This window comes from Sus scrofa, chromosome 7, assembly GCF_054392235.1.
Source record: "Sus scrofa isolate SSC_HxYL_T2T_F1_AM1 chromosome 7, Sscrofa_HxYL_maternal_Yorkshire_Landrace_v2.0, whole genome shotgun sequence".
Lineage (NCBI taxonomy): Eukaryota > Metazoa > Chordata > Mammalia > Artiodactyla > Suidae > Sus > Sus scrofa.
This window is the reverse complement of record NC_139389.1, coordinates 108852790-108876955: the sequence shown is the minus strand read 5'-3', so window position 1 is coordinate 108876955 and position 24166 is coordinate 108852790. Positions and strand designations below refer to the sequence as shown.

Sequence of the window (24166 nt, the reverse complement as noted above, 5' to 3'; positions counted from 1 at the left end):
GGCCTTGGGGTATGAGAAATTCAACTCTCAGCCCTCTTTTGGAGGATGGGAAAACCCAATGTATTCATTCATTCATTCATTTCTTCAGCAAATACTAGCCAGGTGCTTCATGTATCCTGCGCACAGACAATTGAGGAGTGAGAGCAAAATGCTACTCTCACCGGGATCGATCTGCTGTTGGGAGGCAGGTGACAAGGTGCCTGTGCCTGTCTTCCTCCCGCAGGCCTCACTGCTGGGCCTGGGCCTGGGCTGGGCATGTATTATTTTGCCTGTCAGCAGTCGACTGGGTGAGTCAGCCCTGTGGGGGGCCTGGCCCAGCGCCTGAAGGTGGGAGGGGCAGGACTGTTGCTAACTTCAGGCTCAGCTGTGGAGCACTGGCCATATTTTCCAAACTAAAAATAAACATGGGCAGTTTCACAGCATGACAGAACTTTTGGTGAAGTGGCAAAGGGTAGTATTAAGCTTCCGAGGCTTGAGCATCCATCACATGGCGGGTACCCATCCCAGCTCTCTGCCGGGTCTACGATCTGTGCAATGGAGACTAGTAATGCCAGCCTCGCAGGGCTGCTGTGGAGAGTAGATGAGATGGTGCCTGTACTTAGCATTAGGTCGCGAAACGGCAGCAGTTATATTAAGAAGTATCCCTCCAAGAAGGGAAAAGGGACTGGACCCACTGTCCCATGGGAAGGAATGTGAGCAACTGCTCAGCATCTCCCCCTACAGGCCAGAGATGTTTTCACCTCTTTTCTTCTTTCCTTGTTTTCCTTCCTCCTTCCGGTCAGACCCATCCTTGAGACGTCTGTATCCTATACCCCATTCAGCCAACGAATATTTGCATAAATGAAGATCCCATCCGAAGTATCCATAGTGTACAGTCCTGAACAAACAGTGGGGAGTTAGACACAGTGTCCCCCTTCTCCAAGCTTGCAGTCTGGTGGGGGAGGGAGACACAGACAGCAGAAATGGGGCTACTCTTAGCTCCTGTAGCACCTTTGCGCAAATTAGAAAAAAAGCTGCCCCTTTCATATTCTCAAAACAGTCTTTATAAATAGACAAATCCAGGACGCCAAAGATTCTGTTAGATATGGTACTTTTGTGCAGTGCACAACCTGCACATCTGTACATCCTTCCCCAGACTGGTGGATGAGGGAAAGCTTCTTGTAGGAGGTGACATCCAGGATGAGATCTGAAGAAGTAGGCCAAAGAGATGGGGAAGAGCATAACAGCCCAAGGAAATTGCAGAGGCAGATGAGATCAAGAGAGTAAGAACAATCCTGGAGCATAGCACACCCAAGGCAGAGCTCTCGCCCCCCTCCCTGTCCCAGGTAGTGAGTGCCTCCACTCACCACTCCCTCGCTGTGTTCAGCACATCTCAGCAAGCTGGGCACCAGGGTGCAGACCCTGGAATGTTCAGCATTCCAGCACACTGAGCAAGAAATTACAAAGACAGGGCAATGTAAACATTTAAAACACATTCAAGTGCAGCTGGGCATTGTACAGAGAAGGCGCGAGACGCCGGGGAACTTTGTTTGTGTTGACAGCGTGCCAGCCACCTCGCTCCACGCCCGAGCCTGGGGCCAGGGTGGGGAACGCTTCTTTAGGTAGGCAAGACAGGCCAGCTACTGTGCGAGAAGCAGAGGAAGAGAAGGCGAGCTGCTGGGAATGGGTGGCAAGACAGGCACGAATCCTGAGTTCTAGAACATTCTCAGCCCCTGTGGCTTTGCCCCCTGAGCCTCTATTTCTCTTCTGATAAAATAAGTCTGTGACTCGCAAGAGAAGGGCTTTGTCATTCCAACAAGGTGGTCTGGTAGAATCCGGGAGTGAGGGGAGCAAGAAAGCCAGCAGCGGGCGGTGCGGGAGCCACATGACTGTGGCTTCCCCTTAATCATCTTTGGCTTCTGAGGCTGTGTGGGGTACTGAAGAAGGTCTCTGCAAAATGCTGCTACTTCTGACACAGCAAAGGGCTGCCCTTGAAATCTCCGTTACATAGCATAGACAACTCCCTTTTCTTCCAGAAAAATCCTCAGTGCCTTCTTTCTCGGGGAAAGGGCTCAAGGAGTCTGTGTAGGGTAGGCTTTGGTCCCCACGCTTTCTCCCTTCACCGGGAACGACAGATGCAGCTGATCCGCCAGGATCTGGCCTGGGCCATGTCTTCCTGACCCCTGGGGAGTTATCAAAGGTCCCGCCTCGGAGCTTCTCCAGTGCCCTTGCCAGGGTCTGGAGAGCACACAGCTCTCAAAAGCCACTTTGATGGAGGCCACATTTTGGAGTTTTCATCCGAGAAAGACAGACATCTGGGTTGACTGGAAAGTTGGCCGCTGCCCCATCTGGCTTGGCACTGGCTGTGGCAACCCCAAGACCCCTTCAGGGGGGCAGGCAGGGCTGGCACACGGTGCGTGGCCCACGGTGGTGAGACCCAGCTGTCTGCCATGAAACCATCGCTCCATCTGCCTGGTGTGGGATGAATTCACCTCAGAACCCAAGCCCCTCCCTTTATCTCCAGGGAAAGCTGATTCTATTGCTCTGCCCCTTCAAGGAATTCTGCCTCTTTCCCCCTAAAAAACAATAATAGCCACCAGTCCCTGAATTTTTACACAAAGCGGTACTTTTCACCTTTGGTATCTCATTTCAATATCACAACCTGCAGGCTAAGGATCTTTATTCCCATTTGTCAGATGAGGAAAATGAAGCTCAAGGTGGGCTGAGGGACATGTTCAAGGTCACATGACGAGGAGGGGGGAGCTAGGAGTCAAATCACGGCTGACCAGGATCTCCCGTATCTTTCTGGGGAGGCTGGGGGCTGCCGACAGACACACGAATCGGGATGCTGGACTAGTTCGCCGTCAGGTGGATGCATCTCAGGGTGGTGTTCCGTGTGGACAGAAAGGACAACATCCCGCAAGGAGACCGGGTTGAACAGACAGGGCAGCAACCTGCAGTGCAGGCTTGAGTGACCAGTGTTGAAAGAATCACCCAGGGGTAGGCTTGTTCCCTGTGGCTGGGGGGACAGGGGTGAAGCGGGGGTGGGGGTTGGGGAGCAAATGCCAATATGCAGACGTTTCTAGTAGGCAGAGTTCAACTCAAAACTGAGCAAGGTGTTCTCATGATGGCTCCGTGGGTTAAGAACCCAACACAGTGTCTGTGAGTGCAGGTTCAATCCCTGGCCTTGCTCCGTGGGTTAAGGACCTGGCATTGCTGCAGGCTGCAGTGTAGGTCGCAGATTCGGCTCAGATCTGGTGTCGCCATGGCTGTGGTGTAGGCCGGCAGCTGTAGCTCCAATTCAGCCCATAGCCAAAGAACTTCCACATGCTGCAGGTGCAGCCATAAAAAAACAAAAACAAAAACTGAGCACAAGGAACAACTTATTAAAAACTGCAGCTTCCCAGCAATGTAATGGGATGTTTCCAGAAGTCCTGAGCTCCCCACCACCAGGAGTGTGTCTCCCAAGAACAGATGCATGGAAGGAGTTGGGGAAGGAAATTGATGTTTGAGCGAATGGAGGTCTGTACATACGTCTGAACATTTATCTGAAACCCTCCAATGGGAGGAAAACCTTGGTTTGGCTTGGTTTGGCCATGGCCCTTGCCCACGCGGAGTGTTCCAGGCATGGATCTGTGATGCCAGCCCCTGGGGAGGGCAGGCGTGTGGAGGTGATGTCTGAGGAGGTTGAAGCAGAGAACCCTGCAGCATTGCTTTCATCACGTCCTCGATAGCAGCTCTTTATCCAGAGGACTTCGTAATTGCCAGGCCCCATGCTGAGTTCCTTCTCACTTCCTTGCATCCTAACGGATCTCTAGGTGGGTGTTACTGTCTTCATTTTCCAGATGAGGGAATCGGGCCTGAACCCCCAGGTCTGTGTGTCCCCAGGTCCCTGCTTCTCAGTGCTCTGCTTCTTGTGTATTTGGCTTGGATGTTTGCTAAACTAGAGGACCTCAGCTGGGGGAACAGCTGTGCCGGGGTGGGGCTCCTGTTCCCTGTGACTCTGGGTCAGACGCCCAGTCTCCTGCCCTAAAGAAATGAGATGTTCAGAATTCCAGTTGTTGGGGCTGAAAAAAGCCATGACTCTTTGGCTTGGGGATGTTCTGAGAACTTCTTCCAAGGGACTCGAAGCCTCCTGGGAATTGTGACTTGGTTCAAGTGAGCGCCCTCCCTACCCCAGCAGGGGTGTCCCTGACACGTAGCCTCTCTGACCTGGAGAGCCCCAAGGAAGGATGGGGTTGGGGTGGGTGGAGTGGCACCTGTCGAGAGCCAGGGGTCTAACCAGACCCCTTTCCACCTCATTGTTGGTGGTGACCAAGACACCCACTTTGGCTCTGGTGCCACCCCAAGGAAGCAGACAGAGCCCATCTTTGGGTGGAATTTCAGCAGTCATGGGGGGGTGGGGTGGTATCCATTGGGACTTCCCCAAGGAGGAAAATATGGAACAAGGGACATTATGATAATTGCCCTATATGACAAACATCATGCTCAGTGTTCCATATGCTTGTTGAGTGTTCACAATAACCCTTCGAGAAAGGAATTGTCATCCCCATTTTACTGATAAGAAAATCAAGGCTCAGAGAGGTTGGGTAACTTGCCCAAGCCTCTCCAGCTCGTAAGAGGCAACAGGCCAGCTTGCTGTCCTCAAAACTGTGTTGCTGGAAAGAAGGAAGGGAGGGAGGGACGGAGGGAGGGAGAAAAGAAGGAAGGAACGGAGGAGGGAAGGAAGGAACAGAGGAGGGAAGGAAGGAACAGAAGAGGGAAGGAAGGGAGGAAGCCTTGGGGAGCATCCACAGGGACGGTGCCAGGCATCGTGCTAGTTTAATCTGACATCGAACGTTTCAGTAAAGTTAATCCTTGCAAAAATCCACGGAGTGAGTTTCTGTCCCCACTTCTACATATGAAGAAGTTACGACCGAAGGAGGTTAAGCAAGGCGCCCCAGGTCACACAGTCAGAGTGGAGCCAGGAATTCGAGGCAAGTCTGGCTGCCTCGGTACCCACCCTCTTTCCACTGCTCCACGGGAGACAAAGTTTCTTTCCAGCTTACCCACCGGAGGTTTGCCACTCAGGGGTGCGGCTCCAGCCTGCTCACGTGCCTCCGTGCATCAAGCTAAGCCTCGTCTGGGGTGTGTGTGGCTATCTCTGTTCTCTGGGCAGAGGCTGGGTGGCAGGGGACCCTCCACATCTCCCTGCTGCAGCCATCTGTCATTGCAGACTGAGATCCGCATGGCTTGTAAACAGCCCCCTGGCCAGACATATGTCTCCACCATCTCCTCCCTGAGCTCTGTTGCAGAGTCAGGGCCAAAACTGTCTCCGGCAATTAGTTTGCCCTTGTTGAGGCCTCCTTGGGAATTCCAGCAGCCAAGGGTGAGACCCAGCACGGCGGGGGCAGGCTGCAGTCAGGGGTTCCTCTGCTTCCTTCCCTGTCTGTGAGTTCCCGAGCGCAGCCGTGAGTGCACGGGGCCGGGACCAGCACCAGAGACCGGAGTTCCAGGCACACCTGGCCCAGGTTTCCTTACCAGGAAAGTCACGCACATCTGCCCTACATGCTTCCCAGGCATTTGGTGACATTCAGATTCCTCGGAGTTCAGGTTGAGCCCAGTTAACCCCTCAGCAGCTGCTTTGGCTTCTCAAGTCAGAGTCTCAGCTGCAAGGCCACTGGCTGCTCCCTAGAAGTCTCTTTGAAGCACCCGTGGGAATTCCAGCATAGGCACTCTCTCTTTCCAGATCTTGCAGGTCCTCTGCTCTCTGCCTGTTGCTTTGTCCTTGATCTGGTCGAGGGTCCGGGAGTGGTGGTGGATTTCCCGATTCCGCGTGGTGCCTTGGTCGTACATGCGGTGGAGCGTTTACCCCGTGTCTAACTAGCTCCTCTGACCTCCTTCTGGACATCCCTGCCCTTTTTGTCCCATGCATTCTCCCAGTCCCTTGTTCAAAAAAGGGAGAGGGGGAGTTCCCAGGAAGGGTGCTGCTCTTTCTGCTGGGCAGACATCTCCCTGTGGCTTTCTGGGCCCAGGATGCTTGACCGAGATAGCTCCTAAGGCTTGTCATGAATTCATTTGTTCATTCATTTCTTTGTAGGCATTAGAGGGGAAGGGGTCAGAATTTATCCTCTGAAGGCAAATTGTCTAGGTTCATAATCCCAGCTCCATCCACCAGCTGGGTGACCGTGAGCATATTCCCTAACCTCTCTGTGCCTCAGTTTACCCATCCGTAAATTGGGGATAATATTCATATCTCCAAGGGCTGTTATAAGGATGAAGTTACTACCTGTAGAGTCTTTGTTTTTTGTTTTCGTTTTTCACTTTTTAGGGCTACACCTGCAGCATGTGGAGGTTCCCAGGCTAGGGGTCCAATCGGAGCTGCAGCTGCCGGCCACAGCCACAGCCACAGCCACGGCAAAGCGGGATCCAAGCCATGTCTGCGACCTATACTGCAGCTCACACCAATGACAGAGCCTTAACCCACTGAGCGAGGCCAGGGATTGAACCCAAATCCTCATGGATACTAGTCGGGTTCTTAACCCACTGAGCCTCCACGGGAACTCCTGTAAAGCCTGTTTTAGTGCTTTAGTAAGCACTGTTTTAGTGTTTGCTATTATTATTATTCATCCCATTTTGATTGAGTGTCTCTACTGTTCCATGTGCTGTGCTTGACTCTAGAGACAGCACAAGGACAAAGAAGGCAAGGTCCCTGTCCTCACAGAGCTTATGCTTCAGCAGGGGAAAGGAACACGCAAATGGGCAGCCGCAGCACAACACACTAAGTGCTGTGACGAGGGAAGGCCTGTGTGTATTGGGAGCACTGGAGAGGGGGGCCTGGCGACACCCGCCCTCCCCATCTGTGCCCAAATCTCTCCCCAAGCCAAGCTTTCTCCCCTCCACACTTCCTGCACCTTGGCCTTCTTTCCCCTGAAGAGATGTAAGCAGATTTTTCTGGATTGGAGGCTGCCCTTGGTCTTATAGAAGCCGGGAACCAGCGCCTTGTGAGCGGCCTCTGTGCGGTACGAGCAAGGGAGCTGAGGGCCCTGGTTCGGGGTAGGGCGGGAATTGCTGGCAGAAATGGGTGTTTTGCCTCCGGGAACACAGGCTTTGACATTCCCTTCCCTCTGGCAGCCTGCCTTCTCGAGGGGTTGTCCAGCCAACCGTTTCTCTCCAGGCCAGCGATAGGGCAGAGTCCTCTCGGGAGGAAATGACTTTATAGAAAAAGTGCACAATTCCAGCCTAACAAATGAGCCCAGCTCCTCTCAGTTTACACATTCCTTGGGTTCTCAAGGTTTGCTGCAGGTGCCACTGCGGCTTCCACCCTTACTCTGATCCCAGCTCTCTGCCGCTCCTCTCCTGCCCATTAAAGAGGCCAAGTCCTGGAGCTCCCTGGTTGCTTAGCCAGTTAAGCATCCAGCATTGTCATTGCTGTGGCGCAGTAGCTGTTGTGACAAGGGTTCGATCCCTGGCCTTGTAGCTTCCACATGACACAGGTATGGCCAATGCCCTCCTCCACCAAAAGCACCACCGAAAAAGCAAGGTCCTTCTGCCTCCTTTCCCCCTCCTGGCACCAGCTTGCTGCCCTGGCCTCCCTGCCCCTCCTCCCGGTATGGGAGGGATGTGCCCTTCCCAGCCAGAGGCTTGGCTTCAGCTCTGATGGGCCCCCAACTGAGCTTCACCTTCTAAATCTGCAAAATGGGCATAATGCCCCCTGCTCTGCAGGGTTATTGTGAGAAACAGGACAATATGCATCAAAGGCCTTGTGCCTCTAAAATGCTGTCCAAATGTCCCCCTGTCACTGTTCCTTGGCCTCCTGGCATCAGCCTTGCATTATTCTTTCCACCTTCTGCTCCTCATAATGTCCTCAAATCAATCGGCTTGCTTTCTGAGTTTCTCCAGACAACTTCCCCGCTTTCTTTCCTCCTCCCTGTCCTCCATTCATGCCACCAGGCCCTGTGCCAGGCGCTCACACTTCCCAGCCTCAGCCCCATCCCTCTTCTCCATGTCTGTGTTTTCAGAATCCTCACTTGTCCCCACACAGCAGCCTTGTAGGCTGGTGCTTAATCCCCGTGTGGAACAACAGGCCAACACTGGAGAAAAGCATCCTTGGCAGAAAAAAAATATTACAAATCCAACTTACAATTCTTTAATCTTAAAAAAATTAAACTTTACTAATTTATGTCCTCACTTGGTCTCCATGTCGGGCTGTCACATGTCCATCCTACTTGGCGCACAAGTGTCCTCAGGGAAGAGCGGGGCTTCCAGGGGACCATGGCGCCTCCTCACGTTTGTCTTTGGAATCACGACATGTAAAAAAATAAATAACAAAAACCAAGAAACCAAAAAGCCAGCATGTAACATGTGACGATGCTCCGTGTGTGTAGGTTTTCAGTCAGGTGGTCTAGTTTAACTAAAGCAACTCTCACCAAGTGGAGAAATGACTCTAAAAAATTACTGCAAAGAAATAGGATTTAAAATAATACAAATAATCATTTAAAAATGCAATGCTGACACTTCTCCTCTGCCAGGTAATCAGCCCTATTCCAAGGCAAAAATAATGAGGTCCTCTCAGATGTGACCCAAAAGGGACCCCAGGAGTCAAGTGATCAAGAGCGCTCTCTGAGGAGTTCCCATCGTGGCTCAGTGGTTAATGAAGCCAACCAGTAACCATGACTTTGCGGGTTCAATCCCTGGCCTCGCTCAGTGGGTTAAAGTATCTGGCATTGCTGTGAGCTGCAGTGTAGGTGGAAGACGCAGCTTGGATCTGGCGTTGGTGTGGCTGTGGTGTAGGCTGGCAGCTGCAGATTCGATTTGACCCCTGACCTGGGAACCTGCCACTGGTGTGGGCCTAAAAAGCAAAAATTAAAAAAAAAAAAAAAATATATATATATATATATATATATATATATAGAGAGAGAGAGAGAGAGAGAGAGGAAACTCAATATTGTGTAAGCCACTAAAGGCTCAAGACATATTCTCATTAGTAATTGACTTCTTGAATAAAAATAAGGCTTACCTGGAGTTCCCTGGTAGCTTAGTGGGTTAAGGATCTGGCATAGTCACTGCTGTGGTGCAGGCTCAATTCCTGGCCTGGGAACTTCAGCATGCCACAGGCACAGCACATGTATATACATGTATATACATAAATATACATGTATATTTATCTGATTTACCCAAAAACTCTGTCCGTGCAGCCCCTGATGTTAGGGCCGGCAAGGTGATGGAGCTGGAAAATGCTTATGCCAAGTCCCCTCACCACAGCGTTCACAGGCAAACTACGGCCACAAACAGGTCAAAGCCAGGAGAAGACAAACTGCCACAGGAAGTTCTCATGCAGTTAAATTTATAAAACAAGACCTCTCAAGTGTAATGGTGTCCTTATGGGACTTTGTATCTGAAGAGTGTCTGTGGAAATCCCTGCAGCCCTTGAGAATGGCTGGCTCTGTTTTGGCACAGGAATCACCGAACTGAAAGATGAGGTCTTTATTTTTCTAAACAAAAAGATGGGTGTTCCACATTTGCTGGCTTTTTCTGTGATGACAGGTGGCTGTTAGGAGTATGCCACCTGCTAGGGCTTTTCAAGAAAAAAAATTTAAAAACCCACCTTCAAAGCACCTCTTTGGAGGTTGACATACGAGTCTGTCCCTCCAAGGTAATGATGGTTTTTCTTTCCCCTGTTTTTACTGAATGTCAATTTTTTAAGTACACATTTTTCTCTCCCTCTCTTTAAAGTAAAATGGAATGTTACGAAATCAAGATAGGACCTGTATCCAGCACCAAAATACTGAGAATTATTGCCTTGTTGGTCCCTCTGGACTCAGACCTCTGCCCAGTTATGTTCGCTATAAACTTCAAGCAGGGCTGCTTTTCAAGAAAGTTGTGGTGGAGAGAGCCTTTTGAAAATGGATGTTTGGAAACAATTCCATCATGGTGTGATTTGTTGCTATAATTCCTCTCTATTTGCATACTTGAAAACTGAGATTTTCTAACTTTTTTCTTGAATTTGTAAAAACAACTTACTGACCTCAGGGAGCATGGAAATCTACTAAGTAGATTTCAACAACGGCATCAGACAGTTGGTGAGTGCGAGTGCATGAATGTCATGGTTTTATAAGAACAGCCAACAGCCAGTTTCTTCCATCTCCATCTGGGCTTCTTTGCCAGCTATGGCAGCGTTGAAACCACCGATCAAAATAAACTGAACCAGACTGTGAATCGTCATATCCAGACATTTAAAAACTAATAAAATCACAGCGTTCTCATTGTGGTGCAGAGGAAACGAATCCGACTAGTATCCAAGGATGCCGAGTTTGATCCCTGGCCTCACTCAGTGGGTCAGGGAACTTGCATTGCTGTGGCTGTGGTGCAGGCTGACAGCTGTAGCTCTGCATCGACCCCCAGCCTGGGACCCTCCATATGCTGCAGGTGTGGCCCTAAAAAGCAAAGACAAACAAACAAACAAAAACCTAATAAAAATCAGTAAGACCACTATAGTTGTACAAGGTATAACCAGTAGGAGAAAGTGGGTGATGGAGGCCCAGGACCTCTCTGTTCTATTTTTTTACAACTTCCTGCAAATCTATAATCATTTCAAAAACCAAAAGTAAAAATACATACCTAAATAAAATGTGTTCAATCACCTTACATTGTGGCATTGCTATCACATAATATATAATGTATCTAATGTTATCAAGATGTATACTCAGTATCATTTTTAGTAATAACAAGGTGGGAGTAGCTTGATAAGAGCCAGGGGAGGGATTTCGGCCAAAGAGGCACTGCCACTCAAGGCAGTGGTTTAGGGGAAGGGGGCCTCAGAGCTGCAGACCAGGCTGGACATCCAGACTGCACCCCACTTCCCAGCCTGGGTGACAGAGGAACCCCAAGGGGCTTCTAGTGAGACCAGTCTGTATCTTCACTCCTTAGCCTCCCCAGTGATTGAAAATGGCCAGCTGGAGTGTCCGCAGGGGTACAAGAGACTGAACCTCACTCACTGCGAAGGTAAGGATGACCAGGGCCCGGGCTGGGCTTGGGGAGGAGAGGACACCCCCACCCCAGATAGATGGAGCGGCTGTCACTGTCAGTCTCCGCGGGGCACCTGGAAACCCCAGCGTGGGGGAACTGCAGGGGCTGCGGTTTCCAGGGTCCAAGTGGGTCAGAGGTTAGTGAGAGTGCAAAACTGAGACAGGCCCTGGGAGCCACCCCCGGCCCCCATCTCCACTCACCCGCACCCAGACTGTACCCTCTCTAGGGCTATGCGTTGCTGTGTCTGAAAGTGCCACGCCAGTCACCACACATCCACTCACCTCCTGGGCTGCTCTTCCTGGAATGGGAGCCTTTTGATGCCTGGGCGGGAGATCAAATTGGCCTAAGTTGGAGACTTCTGTGGACTTCCCCCTAGCAAAGCGTCTTCAGCTGCTTAGGCCTCCTTCCCACAGCGGGAGGAGGCGAGGGAGGGCACAGTTGGAGGAGACAGAGGTGGGGTGGGGGTCGGGGGAGACCATTAAGCCCAGTCCCTGACCTTGCTTCCTGGCTGGGGCCTGGGTGCTTGGCATTAGAGAACACCCAGAGGGGCAAGGCCCAGGAACACCTCAGGACAGGGAAGTGGGAAGGGGGCTTGCTCTGAGCAGGGAGCTCTTGTTGGCAATAGGTGTGCTATAAACTGGGCCTTCCAGCCGGCGGGAGGCTCCTGAGGCAGAGGCAGCTTCCTGCATGGAGAGCTTGGAAACCTGAGCAAATCACTGTCTATATGGCTTGCTTTGGGTAAAGCCAGGTCAGAGACAGGGGATTGACTCAGATGGCCTCCCAGTCCCCTCCCCCAGGGGCTTCTTCAGGAGAGAGGATTTTGAGGAAGGCCTGGGGTGTGAGGGGGCGGGTTCTCTGCCTGTAGGGTGCCAGGACCTAGAGGGCATTTGGGAGCCACAGATAATAACGGTGTTTGGATGGGGCAAAAGGTCAGGCCTCTGTCCCAGCCCAACCTGGGGTCAGCCTCCCTTGGGGGCCATAAACCAAGGACCTAGTGGACAGGGGGTGTGGAGAGAAGTCTGTATATCTGCCCTTAGGGAGCATAGTAGCTGTTCATAACCAAACCATCCCCGGGGCCTCTCCGCTGGGCAGGGTTCCCAGTCTGCAGTGTGAAAGCTATTCCCAGGATCTCAAATGAGTTCTCCATCCTCCCTCCACTGAGTTCCCAGGATACAGGATGCCAAGGGCCCCTCCCCAGGAGGCCTGCCCTGAAACCTCCCCCTTCCCTGTGGCTATGACTGTGTCTGGGATGGGCCCCTCGCACCCCCACACCACATGCACCATCCCTCCTCTCTCTCCTTCTCTCTTGCTTCCACGGGGTACTTTTAGGGTGTGGCTCTGAGCTGCATACATTGTGCTAAGTGTGATGGATAAGACACAGCCTCTGCCCTAGGCGAGGAACGATGCCTAAACAATTCACACAGTGAGAGAAGGTGTCTCAATGGAAAGAGGCACTGGGTGCCGTGAGGATCCCGTGATCCTCCACATGCCGCAGGTGTGGCCCTAAAAAGACAACAGACAGGAAAAAAAAAATGAGTAGAATTGGAGCTCCCTTGTGGCTCAGCAGGTTAAGGATCCAGTGCTGTCACTGCTCTGGTTACTGCTGTGTTGCAGATTCAATCCCTGGCCTGGGAACTTCTTTATGCCTCTGGAGCAGCCAAAAAAATGTTTAATTAAATTAAATTAATTAATGTATTTAGTCCTTTCAGGGCTGCACCTATGGCACATGGAAATTCCCAGGCTAGGGGTTGAAATGGAGCTGTAGCCACCGGCCTACACCACGGCCGCAGCAATGTGGGATCCAAGCTGCATCTGAGACCTACACCGCAGCTCATGGCAACGCTGGATCCCTGACCCACTGAGCAAGGCCAGGGATCGAACCCACATCCTCATGGATACTAGTCAGGTTTATTACCATGAGCCACAACAGAAACTCCAAAAAATGTTTTTAATGAGTAAAGTCCATCGGCTGAAGGGGCTGGGAGATTCCAGGCTGAGGGAACAGCACAAGCGAAGGAGCGGTTTACACTGGCCGATGTATGGCCAGTGCACCTACAGGAGATAACCCGGGCATCTCAGGATCTCCTCGGAGCCACCAGCCCACCCACAGGCTTTTGGAAAATGGTGAAGGGCCTTGGTTACCAGGTGAGAGTTTAGAGGCTCCCTTTAGAAGGCGATGGGGAGCCCAGAGGCTTCTCAAACAGACGAGGGCAAGTCAGGTTTGTGTTTAGACATCACTCTGGCCACAGTCTGGAGGCAAATGGATCAGTTCCCCTTCCCAGCTCTCCCACTCCATCGAACATCCAGTCAAGGAGCAGTTCCCCTTAGTGCCCAAGCTGGGTCATCTTTCAGCCCTTTTATTCCTGTGCTCAGGGCCAACTTCCCCAAAGCCTGCAGGTGAGCAGGTGGTTCTGAGGACACCTGGCCGCCATGTGTTACCTCCCAGCCCTGGAGGTGGGTGCCCCTCATGCATTTTTCTTGCTCACCATCCTTGCTGCCATCACCATCAGCAGCAGAGTCCCTGACTTCCTAGAGCTTAGAGTGTGAGGGTTGGGATTTCCTCTGCCCTTTTAAGCCTCCTCCCCTGTTTCCCAGTGCCTGCCCCCAACATCCCACCTCCTCTTCCTTGTCAGGTCCCCTCCATCCTGCATCCTCTTACTGCAGACGTGGTCCTTGCATCTTGGGTCTGGCAGAGATGCTCCAGCGTCTCTCAAGGAAGACTGAATAGGAGGGACTGGGCAGTCCATTCTCCACCCTCCAACTCAAACTCTCCCCTCATATGCTCCCCCTGTTCCTTCCCAGGATGTCACTTACTAGCTGAGTGACTTTGGGCAAGTTACTCCTAGAGCCTCAGTTTCCTTACCTATAAAATGGGACCCTGTGGACCTACTTGATAAAATTGTGAGACATAGGAGTTCCCCCTGGTGGTCTAGTGGTTAAGGTCTCAGCATTGTCATGGCTGTGGCTTGGATTCGATCCCTGGCCTGGGAACTCCCACCATAGGCATGGCCAAAAAAAGTAAGAATTAAATAAGGTATCATATGTGAACCACCTGGCACATACCAGGCACTCAATAAACATTAGTTCTTAATGTTATGATCATTATTATCAGTTACTAGATCGAGTGATTTGCAATTTTTATCTCATTCTATCCCTCTGATAGGACTACATGGCAGTTACTATTATTATCCGCACTTTAAAAATGAGAAACTGAAGCCCAGAGAGAGGGACCGCCCTTAGTAAACAGCAGCTCTCTTGTTGTTGGCCTTCTACTTGGAGAAGCATCCACGGGCTCTGGCCCTGCCCCTCCCCTCCGTCAGGCCTCAATGGGGAGGGTGCTTGGTCATCTCCCCCAACCTTGCAGATGTCAACGAGTGCTTGACCTTGGGCCTGTGCGAGGACTCAGAGTGCGTGAACACCAGGGGCAGCTACCTGTGCACCTGCCGACCTGGCCTCCTGCTGGACCCGTCCAGGAGCCGCTGCGTGTGTGAGTGCTGGCGGGACCAGGGTGGGGACACTGGGAGGCGAGAGGGGACCCTCGGGGTCTATGGGCCAGGCTGAGAGCAGAAATGCCCCCAGGCCCCATCACAGGGCCCAGGGGCTGATACTCCCCTGGGAATTGGGCCCAAAGTACCAAACCTGATCTGCCCCCTCCTGCAGGGCTGGAGCCGGTCCCTGCTTCTCTTTTGGCTTCAGGTTGTTTCTTTGGGGCTGTTGCAGTTGAGGATTTTCTCCTTCCTCTGTTTTTGTTTGTTTGTTTGTTTGTTTTTTAATCGCTGCTGTCCCATCTGTTGCCTCACTCACTTTGGTGGGGGTCGGGGTGTGTTGCCTCTGCTGGAACATCTGGCTGAGCGATGGCTGCCTCGTCCAGCACCTGAGCTTAGCAGCCTGGTCCCTTAGCTTCAGACCTTTCTTAAGAAGCCTGCCCACAGTAGGAGCAGCCCTGCTGTCGGCGCCAGGGTTCTCACAATCCTGCAGTCCCTGTGCTTCTGAACGTGCTCCGTGTCCTTGTCGCTAGTCACATCAGCACTGTGTCTGCATGTGTACATGTGCGTACATCCGGGCCATGGTTTCCAGTGACTTCTGTGGCTTCCAACTGGGACAGGCCCAGGCTGGCAGCCGCCCCCACCCCCGCCTGTCCCTCCCCACGGCAGAGCTGACACCACAGCCCAGACCAGGGAGGCCTGACCAGAACTGAATAGAACCAGAATCAGAACCAGAACAAGCTGGCCTCTGCAAAGTTGCAGCCCAGGTCAGGTGGGCCCCCCAAGACCTGGCAGAGCTGCCTCTAGTCAGCCCAGCCCTCTGTAAACCGCCAGGTACTGGGTCTGGGAGGCCACGGGGTGAACAGACTCCAGCCCGCACCATCCAGAGGAAGCACCCGCGTACGAGGGAGACGGGGCCCAGTGTTGCCAGGGCAAGGAGAGAGTAAGGGCCTTAAGAGGGGACAGCAGAGAATGAGGGGACACAGGCCACTCTCAGGAAGACGTCATGCCGACAGAGCCTTGTCATCAAGGCCTTGATGGGTGTATAGCTCTTCCTTCTCCCCTCCCCGTCCCCAGCCCTATGGCACAGGTGTCCAGCGTCTCGGGTGACTTTCATTTATTAGTTGCTGGAAAGAGAGCAGGAGGCAGAGGTGGCCCTTGGGGGCTTGGATGTTCTTTCATTTTTCTCCCTCCCTAGTGTGACCCCCTCCAGCCGCTTCTAATGAGTCACCTCCCTGAAGGTGGGAGGGGACAGACGTGAAATTTCTATTCCCTTCCTTTTGGAGCTTTGCCCCCTCCCTGCCCCGACACAGGCCAGGAGAGCAGTGCCTCTGCAGGATCCTCTGTGCCATTGCAACCTCCTGATAGTCCCAGCTGGGTCTCTTCCACCCTGGGGCTCGACGGGACCAAGCCTTTCCCTACAGTATTCCAGGGGAAGCAGCTGCTGGAGGTGGAAAGGGCACTTAGAGACCCAGGCACATGGACAGGCTGATGATTGCTCGGGGCAGAACATGGGACCTCTGACAAGGCATTTGCACATACCTCACTGTGAAGAAATTTTCTTTGTCAGGAGTCTTTGGGTGGCAAGTGACAGAAACCCAACTCAGACCACCTGAAGCAAAAATAATTAATTGGCCCACACGACTAGGAAGTCCAGGGAGGTCAGCATCAGGCTGGGTTGGATCCAGGCACCCACAGTGTCTTTACCATGTGTCTTGCTCTGTTTCCTCTGTGTTGACTTCAAAACCCTTCAGAAGTGGCCACCTTGGAGTTCCTGTTGTAGCTCAGCAGGTTAAGGATTCTATGAGGATTTGGGTTCGATCCCTGACCTCTCTCAAAGGGTCAAGGATCTGTTGTTGCCACAAGCTGCAGCGCAGGTCACAGATGCACTTCGGATCTGGCATGGTTCTGGGTGTGGTGTGTAGGCCGGCAGCTATAGCTCCGATTGAACCCTTGTCTCGGGAGCTTCCATATGCCATAGGTGGGACCATAAAAAGACCAAAAAAAAGTGGCCACCAGATACTCCAGGCCTATATCCTCCTAGCCTTGCAAACTCACCCAGAAAATAGAAAAATAAAAACCACCTCCTTTCTGATAACCCAGGAAAAGTCTTAAAGTTGACTATTATCATTAGGTCAACTAGGTCATGTGCCCGTCCCTGACCCAATCCCTGTGACCAGGGGTATAGACTACACACCTTCAGCCAGGCAGTGGGGTCTGCCTCCACTCCACATGGGCCAAAAGTAGAGGAATGGGTGGATCCCATAGGAAAACCATGATGCTGTTACCAGAATAGGGAGCCTAGAAGCCAAACAGGCGGAAATACAGGTGTCCACTGCCTATGCCATTGTCATCATAACTCTTATTTCACCCATGAAGAAGGTGAAGCCCAGGGAGGTGATGCGGCTCATGGTAGACCAGGGATTTGAACTTAGTCTGCTGAGTCCTGGGTCCTGACTAGGACCTCCCCAGGGTCATCCATTGTTCAGCTTTGAGTGTCACCTTCTTCACCCCACCCACCCCATCGCAGCCCTCTAAAGACTTCAGTCTCTCTCTGTCTTTTTTTTTTTTTTTTTTAATTTTATGGCTGCACTCATGGAATATGGAAGTTCCTGGGCCAGAGACTGAAGTCAAGCTTCAGCTGCTGCAGCGCGGGATCCTTTAACCCTCTGTGCCAGGCAGGGATCGAACCTGCACCTCTGCAGCAACCTGAGACGCTGCAGTCGGATTCTTAACTCATTGTGCCAGAGCGGGAACTCCTCAGTCTCTTTCGATATGGCGTGGCCTCCTCATTTTCCATTGAGATGACTTCTAAGATTATGGTTTTGAATATTTTCTATCTAAGCACAAGCAGGGGGCTATGGGGATGGGATGGTTACTATCTAAACCCAACGTGGCTCACTCTACAGTCCACAGGATTTTGATTCATGCATCCAGCCAGGCAGCCACCAGTCCAACGAGCATTTATTGAGTATCCACATGCACCAGACACTGCCCGGGGTGCCCGGCTGCCAAGATGACTGAGGCAGGGCCCCTGCCCTAAAGCTCCCCATCAGGCCCCTGGTTCTCCCCTCCTCTCATCTCCCCAGGGCTGTGGCCCTCAGAGCACGCTGCTCCCCACTCGTGCTCCCCATGCTGGGCTTTTGTCAACTCTTGTGGACTCAGCACCTGGAGACAAGCAGAGCACCCCCATCCCTGCCTTCAGCTGCCCCACATGAGGGTGAGCGGCAAGGGTCCCCTCAAACAGGTGACACGAGGAGGTGCTAAAGCGCTCCTGCAGCTGCTCTTCCTAATGTGTCTGAGCATTTTCAGAGCCCCAGCTGAGCACAGGCCAGTCCAGTCTGAGTGCACACCGACGGCCACTCCTCCATCCACTGGCCCGGGCCTGCCCTCTCCCCTCCCGCTGGCCACCTGCCCATCCCCTCCCGCCGTGTGTGTTGCAGCGGACAAGGCCGTCTCCATGCAGCAGGGGCTGTGCTACCGGTTGCTGGGGCCCGGCACCTGCGCCCTGCCTCTGGCCCAGCGGATCACCAAGCAGATATGCTGCTGCAGCCGAGTGGGCAAAGCCTGGGGCAGCAAGTGTGAGACGTGCCCCTTGCCTGGCACAGGTAACCTTCTGTCCCCATCCCAGCACCGGCCACCAAGGGGCTTCCCTTCAAGCCAGTGGCCCTTTTCCCCCACCCGGACCTAACCTCAGGCCAGAAGATGCTTAGTCTTTGTATTCAACTCCTTCACCCAACCCGGGTTAACCCTAACCCTCCCTCCTTGCTGCCACAATTGCCCTGTCTGCCAAAGGGAGGGAAGGGGGGGGCCTGGGTTCTTGCATTGTCCCCTGACTGTTGATCGTGCAGAGGCCTTCCGGGAGATCTGCCCTGCTGGCCACGGCTACACCTACTCAAGCTCAGACATCCGCCTGTCCATGAGGAAAGCCGAGGAGGAGGAACTGGCCCGGCCTTCATGGGAGCATGTGCAGAAGAGCCATGGGACCCCACCTGGGCCAGCAGACAGGCAGCCACTCCGGGCAGCCACCGGCACCTGGTTGGAGGCGGAGACCATCCCTGACAAGGGTATCTGGGCTGGGGAAGATGCCTGGGAGAGTCCCCCGCCTGGGTGGGGGGGGGTTACAGCACCTCAAAGATCCCCTGGGTGGCATCCATCTCGGGGGGCACTGGGGAAGGGAGATTGGAGCAACTCAGCCCCAGGAACCTGCTCTCATGGGCTGGCTGGCGGGAGCAGCCTCACTTCCTCCTTCTCCCGTATGGGGTCGAGAGGTACCCATGTCCCAGGGAGTTGCTGGTAGAGGTGGGAGGCATCAGCAGCATCCCCCTGCCTCAGCTGATCAGACCTTTCCATCCCCTGTCCCCAGCCATGCAGCCTCTGGGGCTGGTGCTTGCTGCAAAGCCTGAAGAGCTGGCAGGTGGATCTTGGGGAATCTGGGGGCTTTAGAGCCCCTCCCCTGGCCTTAGAATGAGAGCACTGGCACCACCCCAACTGCCTTGGGCCCAGGAGGGGTGGAACTGGAAAGAGATGGGGATGGGCACCCCTGGCAGGTGCCCTAGGGGACCATGCAGAAGGCACATCCCAGTTGCTGGTGGCACGGAGCACAGGAGGCCACGGACACATTAGGACAGGGAGAACTGTGGTGGCCAGGGCGTCTCCAGGAATCTGGAAGAGACCGACAGGGCAGTTAGGCAGAGCCCCGGTCATTGTGGTAACTGGACACTGGTCAGGCCAGGGGCAACTCTTCACCTTCTTAGAACCGTTCCCCTGGCCCGTAGCCTGGGGTGGGGGCGGAGTGACCCTGTGTGTCGGGGGCACTGGGGAGGGAGGAGGGAGCATGCAAGGAGTGGGGTTACAGCCAGGACTGGTGCAGCGGACTGGCCTGGAGCGGGTGGGACTCCTGCCACCAGAGGTGTTAAAGGAAAGCCTGAGGTCTCCTCTCACCAAGCAAGTCACCTTGTGGGCTTTCTAGACCCGGATTCTGGGATCTGTGCCCGCCAGAAGGGTGGGAGGGGCAGGGGCAGGTAAGCAGAGACTCAGCTCGCTCTGCTGCGCCGACCCTGCTGGGGACAAGATCAGGAGGTCACCAGCCTGAACCAGCCCAGCCGTGGGTGGAGGGGAGGAGGCAGCCAGACTGCCGCTTCTGCCAGCTCATGCTCTCACCTTCCCTTCCCAGGTGACACTCAGGCTGGCCAGGTAAGTGCATCCTCCCCCCAGGAGCCAGGCCAGGGTGGCAGAGAACAGGACTCGGTAGCACTGAGGCTGCAGGGCAGTGACCTGTGAGGGAGGACACGGGGAAAGATGGACTGGGGGGTGGGGGGCTTTGGCTTGCAGAGAAGCTGATGTGAGAGTTGATCCAAAGACCCAATTTTTCCCTCAAGAAAGTAATAACAACAGCTCCTGTTTTTGGAGCAGCTGCCACGCAAGGTCTCTCGTTCAGGATGGCCTGGGGCCCCTGCAGAAAGGAAGTAGGAACGTGGTCTGTTAGTCCTAGCTGTCACTCAAACTTGAAACACAGCCGATGGAGTCTAGAACTGAGTCCAGATTAACTCCAGATTCGGCACTCTGTGAGCCCGCCTTGCCAAAGCCTCAAGGTCTCCTCTCTGAGTGGCTCCCGGGGAACTAGAGGCAGAACTGTGAATGGCCTCAAACCACTGCACCGAGAAAGGGGGATCCCGCCCCCTGTCCCGAGCCCGGGATTTCCCTGCAAAGAACTGAGTGTCCGCCTAGGAAAATCTTCCAGAAGAGTGAAGCTGCTTCTTCCCTCATCAGTCTGCCAGTCCCGACCTTGTCCCCTGTCCCTCCAACCTACCTCCCTGACTGTCCCCATGTATCATTTCTCCAGGCAGCTTTTTCTCTTCCTGGAGAAGCCCCCATTGTCCTCGCAGACCAAAACCCTACTTCTGTGTCCTCACAGCCCCCAGCCAGTCTCCTTGCCCTCTCATTCCCTGGCAATTCTTCTCCCCCTTGCTCCCCACAGCCCACCTGCCTCTGTCTGTGGGCTGTGGTGAGGGACCCCAGGCCACACCACACGGGGGTCAGTGTCATTACCCTGGCCCTGTGATCCTAGGTAGACCCGTTGACCTCTCGAGCCTCCATTGCTCTAGTTGAGACATGGAGCTCACTGCACGGACACGATGTGTGGGGGTATAAGCTTGAGATGGCACATGACATACATCGGCTCATTTAATCCTTACAGCCCCTTATCACAAAATAATTGAGAAGATTAATTAAGACGGTGGACCCAAAGTGCTTAGCAGAAAGCTGGGCATGTTGGTAAGAACTCACTCACGCCTGAAAGGGATGAGAAAATGAAGCAGGGAGTTAGTTGGACAGCAAGGCTGCAGGCAGGGGTGAGTGTGGCAGAGGGAAGCACAGCACGGGATGACAGAGAAGCCAAGAGTGACTTTCTCCCATTTCTGCACAGGTCACAACCAGTGTTACCCAGCTTGCTACCTGGGTCCCAGGTGAGTCCCTCCTCCTAGTGGCTCCCAGGACACAGAGAAGGGAGGGAAGGAGAGACCTCAATCTAGGAGCGAAGACAGAGCACATGAGTTGATGCATGAGGCTCAAATTAGATGAGGCTGTGGATGATGTGACGTGTGAACACTTTTTCTGGGGGCTCTGGATATCTAAGGTGTTGTCAGTTCAGTGAAAGACACCACGATGCCTTTCTGCACTCGGCGGTGCTGCTCAGCATATAAAGGAGACCAGAGTCTCCGGAGGAGACAGTTTGGGGGGGTGGGGGGATGTGCTTGGGTTGCAGGATGGCAATCCTGTGAAATTGGATTGAGATGATCATTATACAACTACAGATGTGATAAATTCATTGAATAATAATTTAAAAAAAAAAAGGAAAAAAAATAAAGAGACCAAAGAGGAAGGGGCTGGCTGCAGCGGGGGTGGGTCGGGTCCCAGAGCCTTGCTTCCTGGGGCTGGGGACAGGACATGGTCAGAAGTCAGGTCTGGCTTCCTCTGCTATGATGTGGACGCTAGTGCCTGCCTCGCTGCCTAAGGCAGATGAGGTGCTAGGGTTTGTGGCAGAGCTCTGCAAACTGTAAAGCACTTTGCAGACGAAGGAGAATGCTGGAGCGGGAATCAGGAGATGCAGGCTTCCGCTGTGTCTCCAAAAAGCTAGCAGCCTTGGGCGAGGGGCCGTTTCTGTAAGCCTCTGTCTCCGTGCCTGCGAAGTGGGGGGTGAGATGGGATGTGCTCCGAGCCCTGTGAGGACTCTTAGAGGCTCGGACTCTGTTTGCGGCAAGGTCAAGTTTCAGGAGACTGGGAGGCAGAGGGACTGACCTGTCCTAGGCTCCACCCTGTGTTCTAGCCAGGATGGCAGAGTCGGGGGAAGGGCACTGTGTCTCTGGAGGGACCGGAAGCCAGCAGCCAAGGGGCGGTGGCCCTCCCCCCTCTCCTACCCCCCCCCAGGAGATGCCATAGGAAGACCAACGCCATCACTGCCTGCACGGGGGATCCCGGAGGCCCAGGAAGAAGAGCAAGTGACCGCCCCCACAGATGTGCTGGTGACCCCGGCCCCCCCAGGTACCTGCAGCCTACCCCTCGAGGTGTGCTGGCAGAGCACAGGGTCCAGTTACTCCCACTGGGCTCAGCACCCCTGTTCCTCCCACAAGAGCACAAGGCGCCCCGAGGGAGTGGGGGAGTCCCATCCAGAAGGCGGTCAAGCCAAGGCAGGAGAAAGAGAGGGGACGCTTGGAGGGGGGTCACGGGGAGGCCTTCCAGGGGAATCCAGGGGGCCCTCTCAAGCAACGGGAACACAGGGGGCCTCCGGGAGCCTGGCTCCTCCAGGCCATTGACCCTGAGTCGGCCGAGTGCCCTGGCAGTGGGTAGCCTTCTGCCCACAGGGAGGGCCGACTTTCACGAAAGAAAATGGTTCTATTTCTTGAAGTTGTGTCACTGCCCGTGAGCCTGTGTTCCCCACTCTGGCTGCGGTGGTGAGGGGGGTGGTGTGGGGAGATCACTGGCAAAGCCACCTTGCTCTGGAATGTGCCCTCCTCAAAGGCTCCTTGTCTGGGGACTTGGCTCGGGAGAAGCAGGGCCAGTGTTGCTGCGGCTGCTCCCTGCTCACCAGCGTGCTCACAGTGTGTCCCCATGAGTGTCCTCAGGGCCTTGCTGCTCGTAATCTCACAGACTCAGGCCCCCTTGGGGTGAGGGGTGTTTCCAGATCTCCTCCAGCACAGTGAGAGCCCCTGCAGACTGGCAGAACAGCCTAGAGCGTGTGGGTGGGGCTGGGGTGGGGGTGGCCTTCCCAGGGCGTCCCTGCTGCCCTGTCCCAGGACCCCTCTTCTCTGGGCTCAGGGCACTGCCGCAGGGAGTGTCCTAGGACCCTGTGCTCCACAGGCAAGATGAGCTGGGATGAGGAGCTCAGCTAGGGGTTTAGCTATGTGGGCACAGAATCCCGCCACAACGACAGCCTATATCGCCTGATGGCCCGTCCCCCTCCTTGCTGTCCTCCACCCTCACCCCTCTGGGAGGACATGTCGAACCTGGCTGGAGGGAGTTCCCGTCATGGCTCAGCAGAAACAAACCCAACTAGTATCCGCGAAGATGCCAGTTCAATCCCTGGCCTCGCTCAGTGGGTTAAAGGTCTGGCGTTGCCGTGGGCTGTGGTGCAGGTCACAGACGTGGCTCGGATCTGGTGTTGCTGTGGCTGTGGTGTAGGCCGGCAGCTGTAGCTCCAATTCGACCCCTAGCCTGGGAACTTCCCTAGGCCACGGGTGCGGCCCTAAAAAGAGAATAAATAAATAGAACCTGGCCGGAGGTCCTCATATGTGCCCAGACGGACACAAACTTGGAGGGCCAAGGACAGGGTAGCCTCTCAAACAGGCCAGCGTGCACGTTCAATTCAGTCCAGTTTAGCAAAGCCTGTCGAGGCCTGCTGTGCACAACACAAGCCACATCCCGACCCATGCCTGTGGGTCTCCGGGGTTTCCTTAGTGCTGTGGGGCAGGGGCAGGAGCCTGGGTGTGTGGGCTTCCAACTGAGACCTGGAGGGAAAGCTACCTTGCTTCTGCGGTCAGTCATGTGTGCATTAGGCATGCTGTAAGCGCCAGTGGCTATTCTAGCACAAAGGACACAGTTCAGAAGAGCTATATTCTCTGTCTTCTATGCAGTCTCAGCCCTGAGTCCTGGTGAGACTCGCAACTGCTGGTGAATTCAGTATCCATCTCTCATCTTTCCCTCCATCACCACCCCCGCAAGGCGGTCCTTGTTGGATTCATCTGTTACCTTCTCTCCCACCCCATCCGTCTGCCATCTTGCTTCCTTTCTGAGCAAGCTGTGTGGTGTTACCCATGACCCCCTGGCTTACAGGCCTGTCTCAACGTGACATCCAAGGCCCTGCTCGTTTGGCCCCCGCCCACCTCTCCCCTCTTCTCCTGGCAGTTCTCCCAGGACCCTACCAGATCTGTCTGTCTGTCTAGGGAAAACTGGGCCGGAGTTGCCAGGGAAGGGCAGCACCCGCTGTGGGTGGGGGCTGGCTCTGCATTCAGGGCGAGGTCCGGCAGGAGGCCTCAGCAGGGGAGGGGGGCCCTTTGCTGGGACATGGGACTCAGGTCACTGGAACCCATCGGGTCTAGGTCAGAGGGATGGATGCACTACTGCAAGCCTCATCCTGGTAGGACTCAGTGTCCTGGCAGGAGGTGCCTTGGGGTTTTATATAGGACCAGACTCTACAT

The 24166-nt window shown here is 54.1% G+C and overlaps 1 protein-coding gene across 5 annotated transcripts in view; it reads left to right on the top strand.

Annotated features, from left to right (window-relative positions):
* Positions 1–24166, top strand: part of LTBP2 (latent transforming growth factor beta binding protein 2) — a 105987-nt gene that overhangs the window by 56905 nt on the left and 24916 nt on the right. For all 5 annotated transcript variants that reach the window (XR_014811095.1, XM_084969673.1, XM_013989162.3 and 2 more), the window contains exons 9-15: positions 10888–10962; positions 14351–14473; positions 17915–18079; positions 18323–18538; positions 19648–19667; positions 20899–20938; positions 21900–22013. Coding sequence is in view for 4 of the 5 variants with exons in the window: in XM_084969673.1 (XP_084825799.1) it covers positions 10888–10962; positions 14351–14473; positions 17915–18079; positions 18323–18538; positions 19648–19667; positions 20899–20938; positions 21900–22013 (753 nt within the window). In the remaining variant the exon portion in view is untranslated. The remainder of the gene's footprint in view (positions 1–10887; positions 10963–14350; positions 14474–17914; positions 18080–18322; positions 18539–19647; positions 19668–20898; positions 20939–21899; positions 22014–24166) is intronic.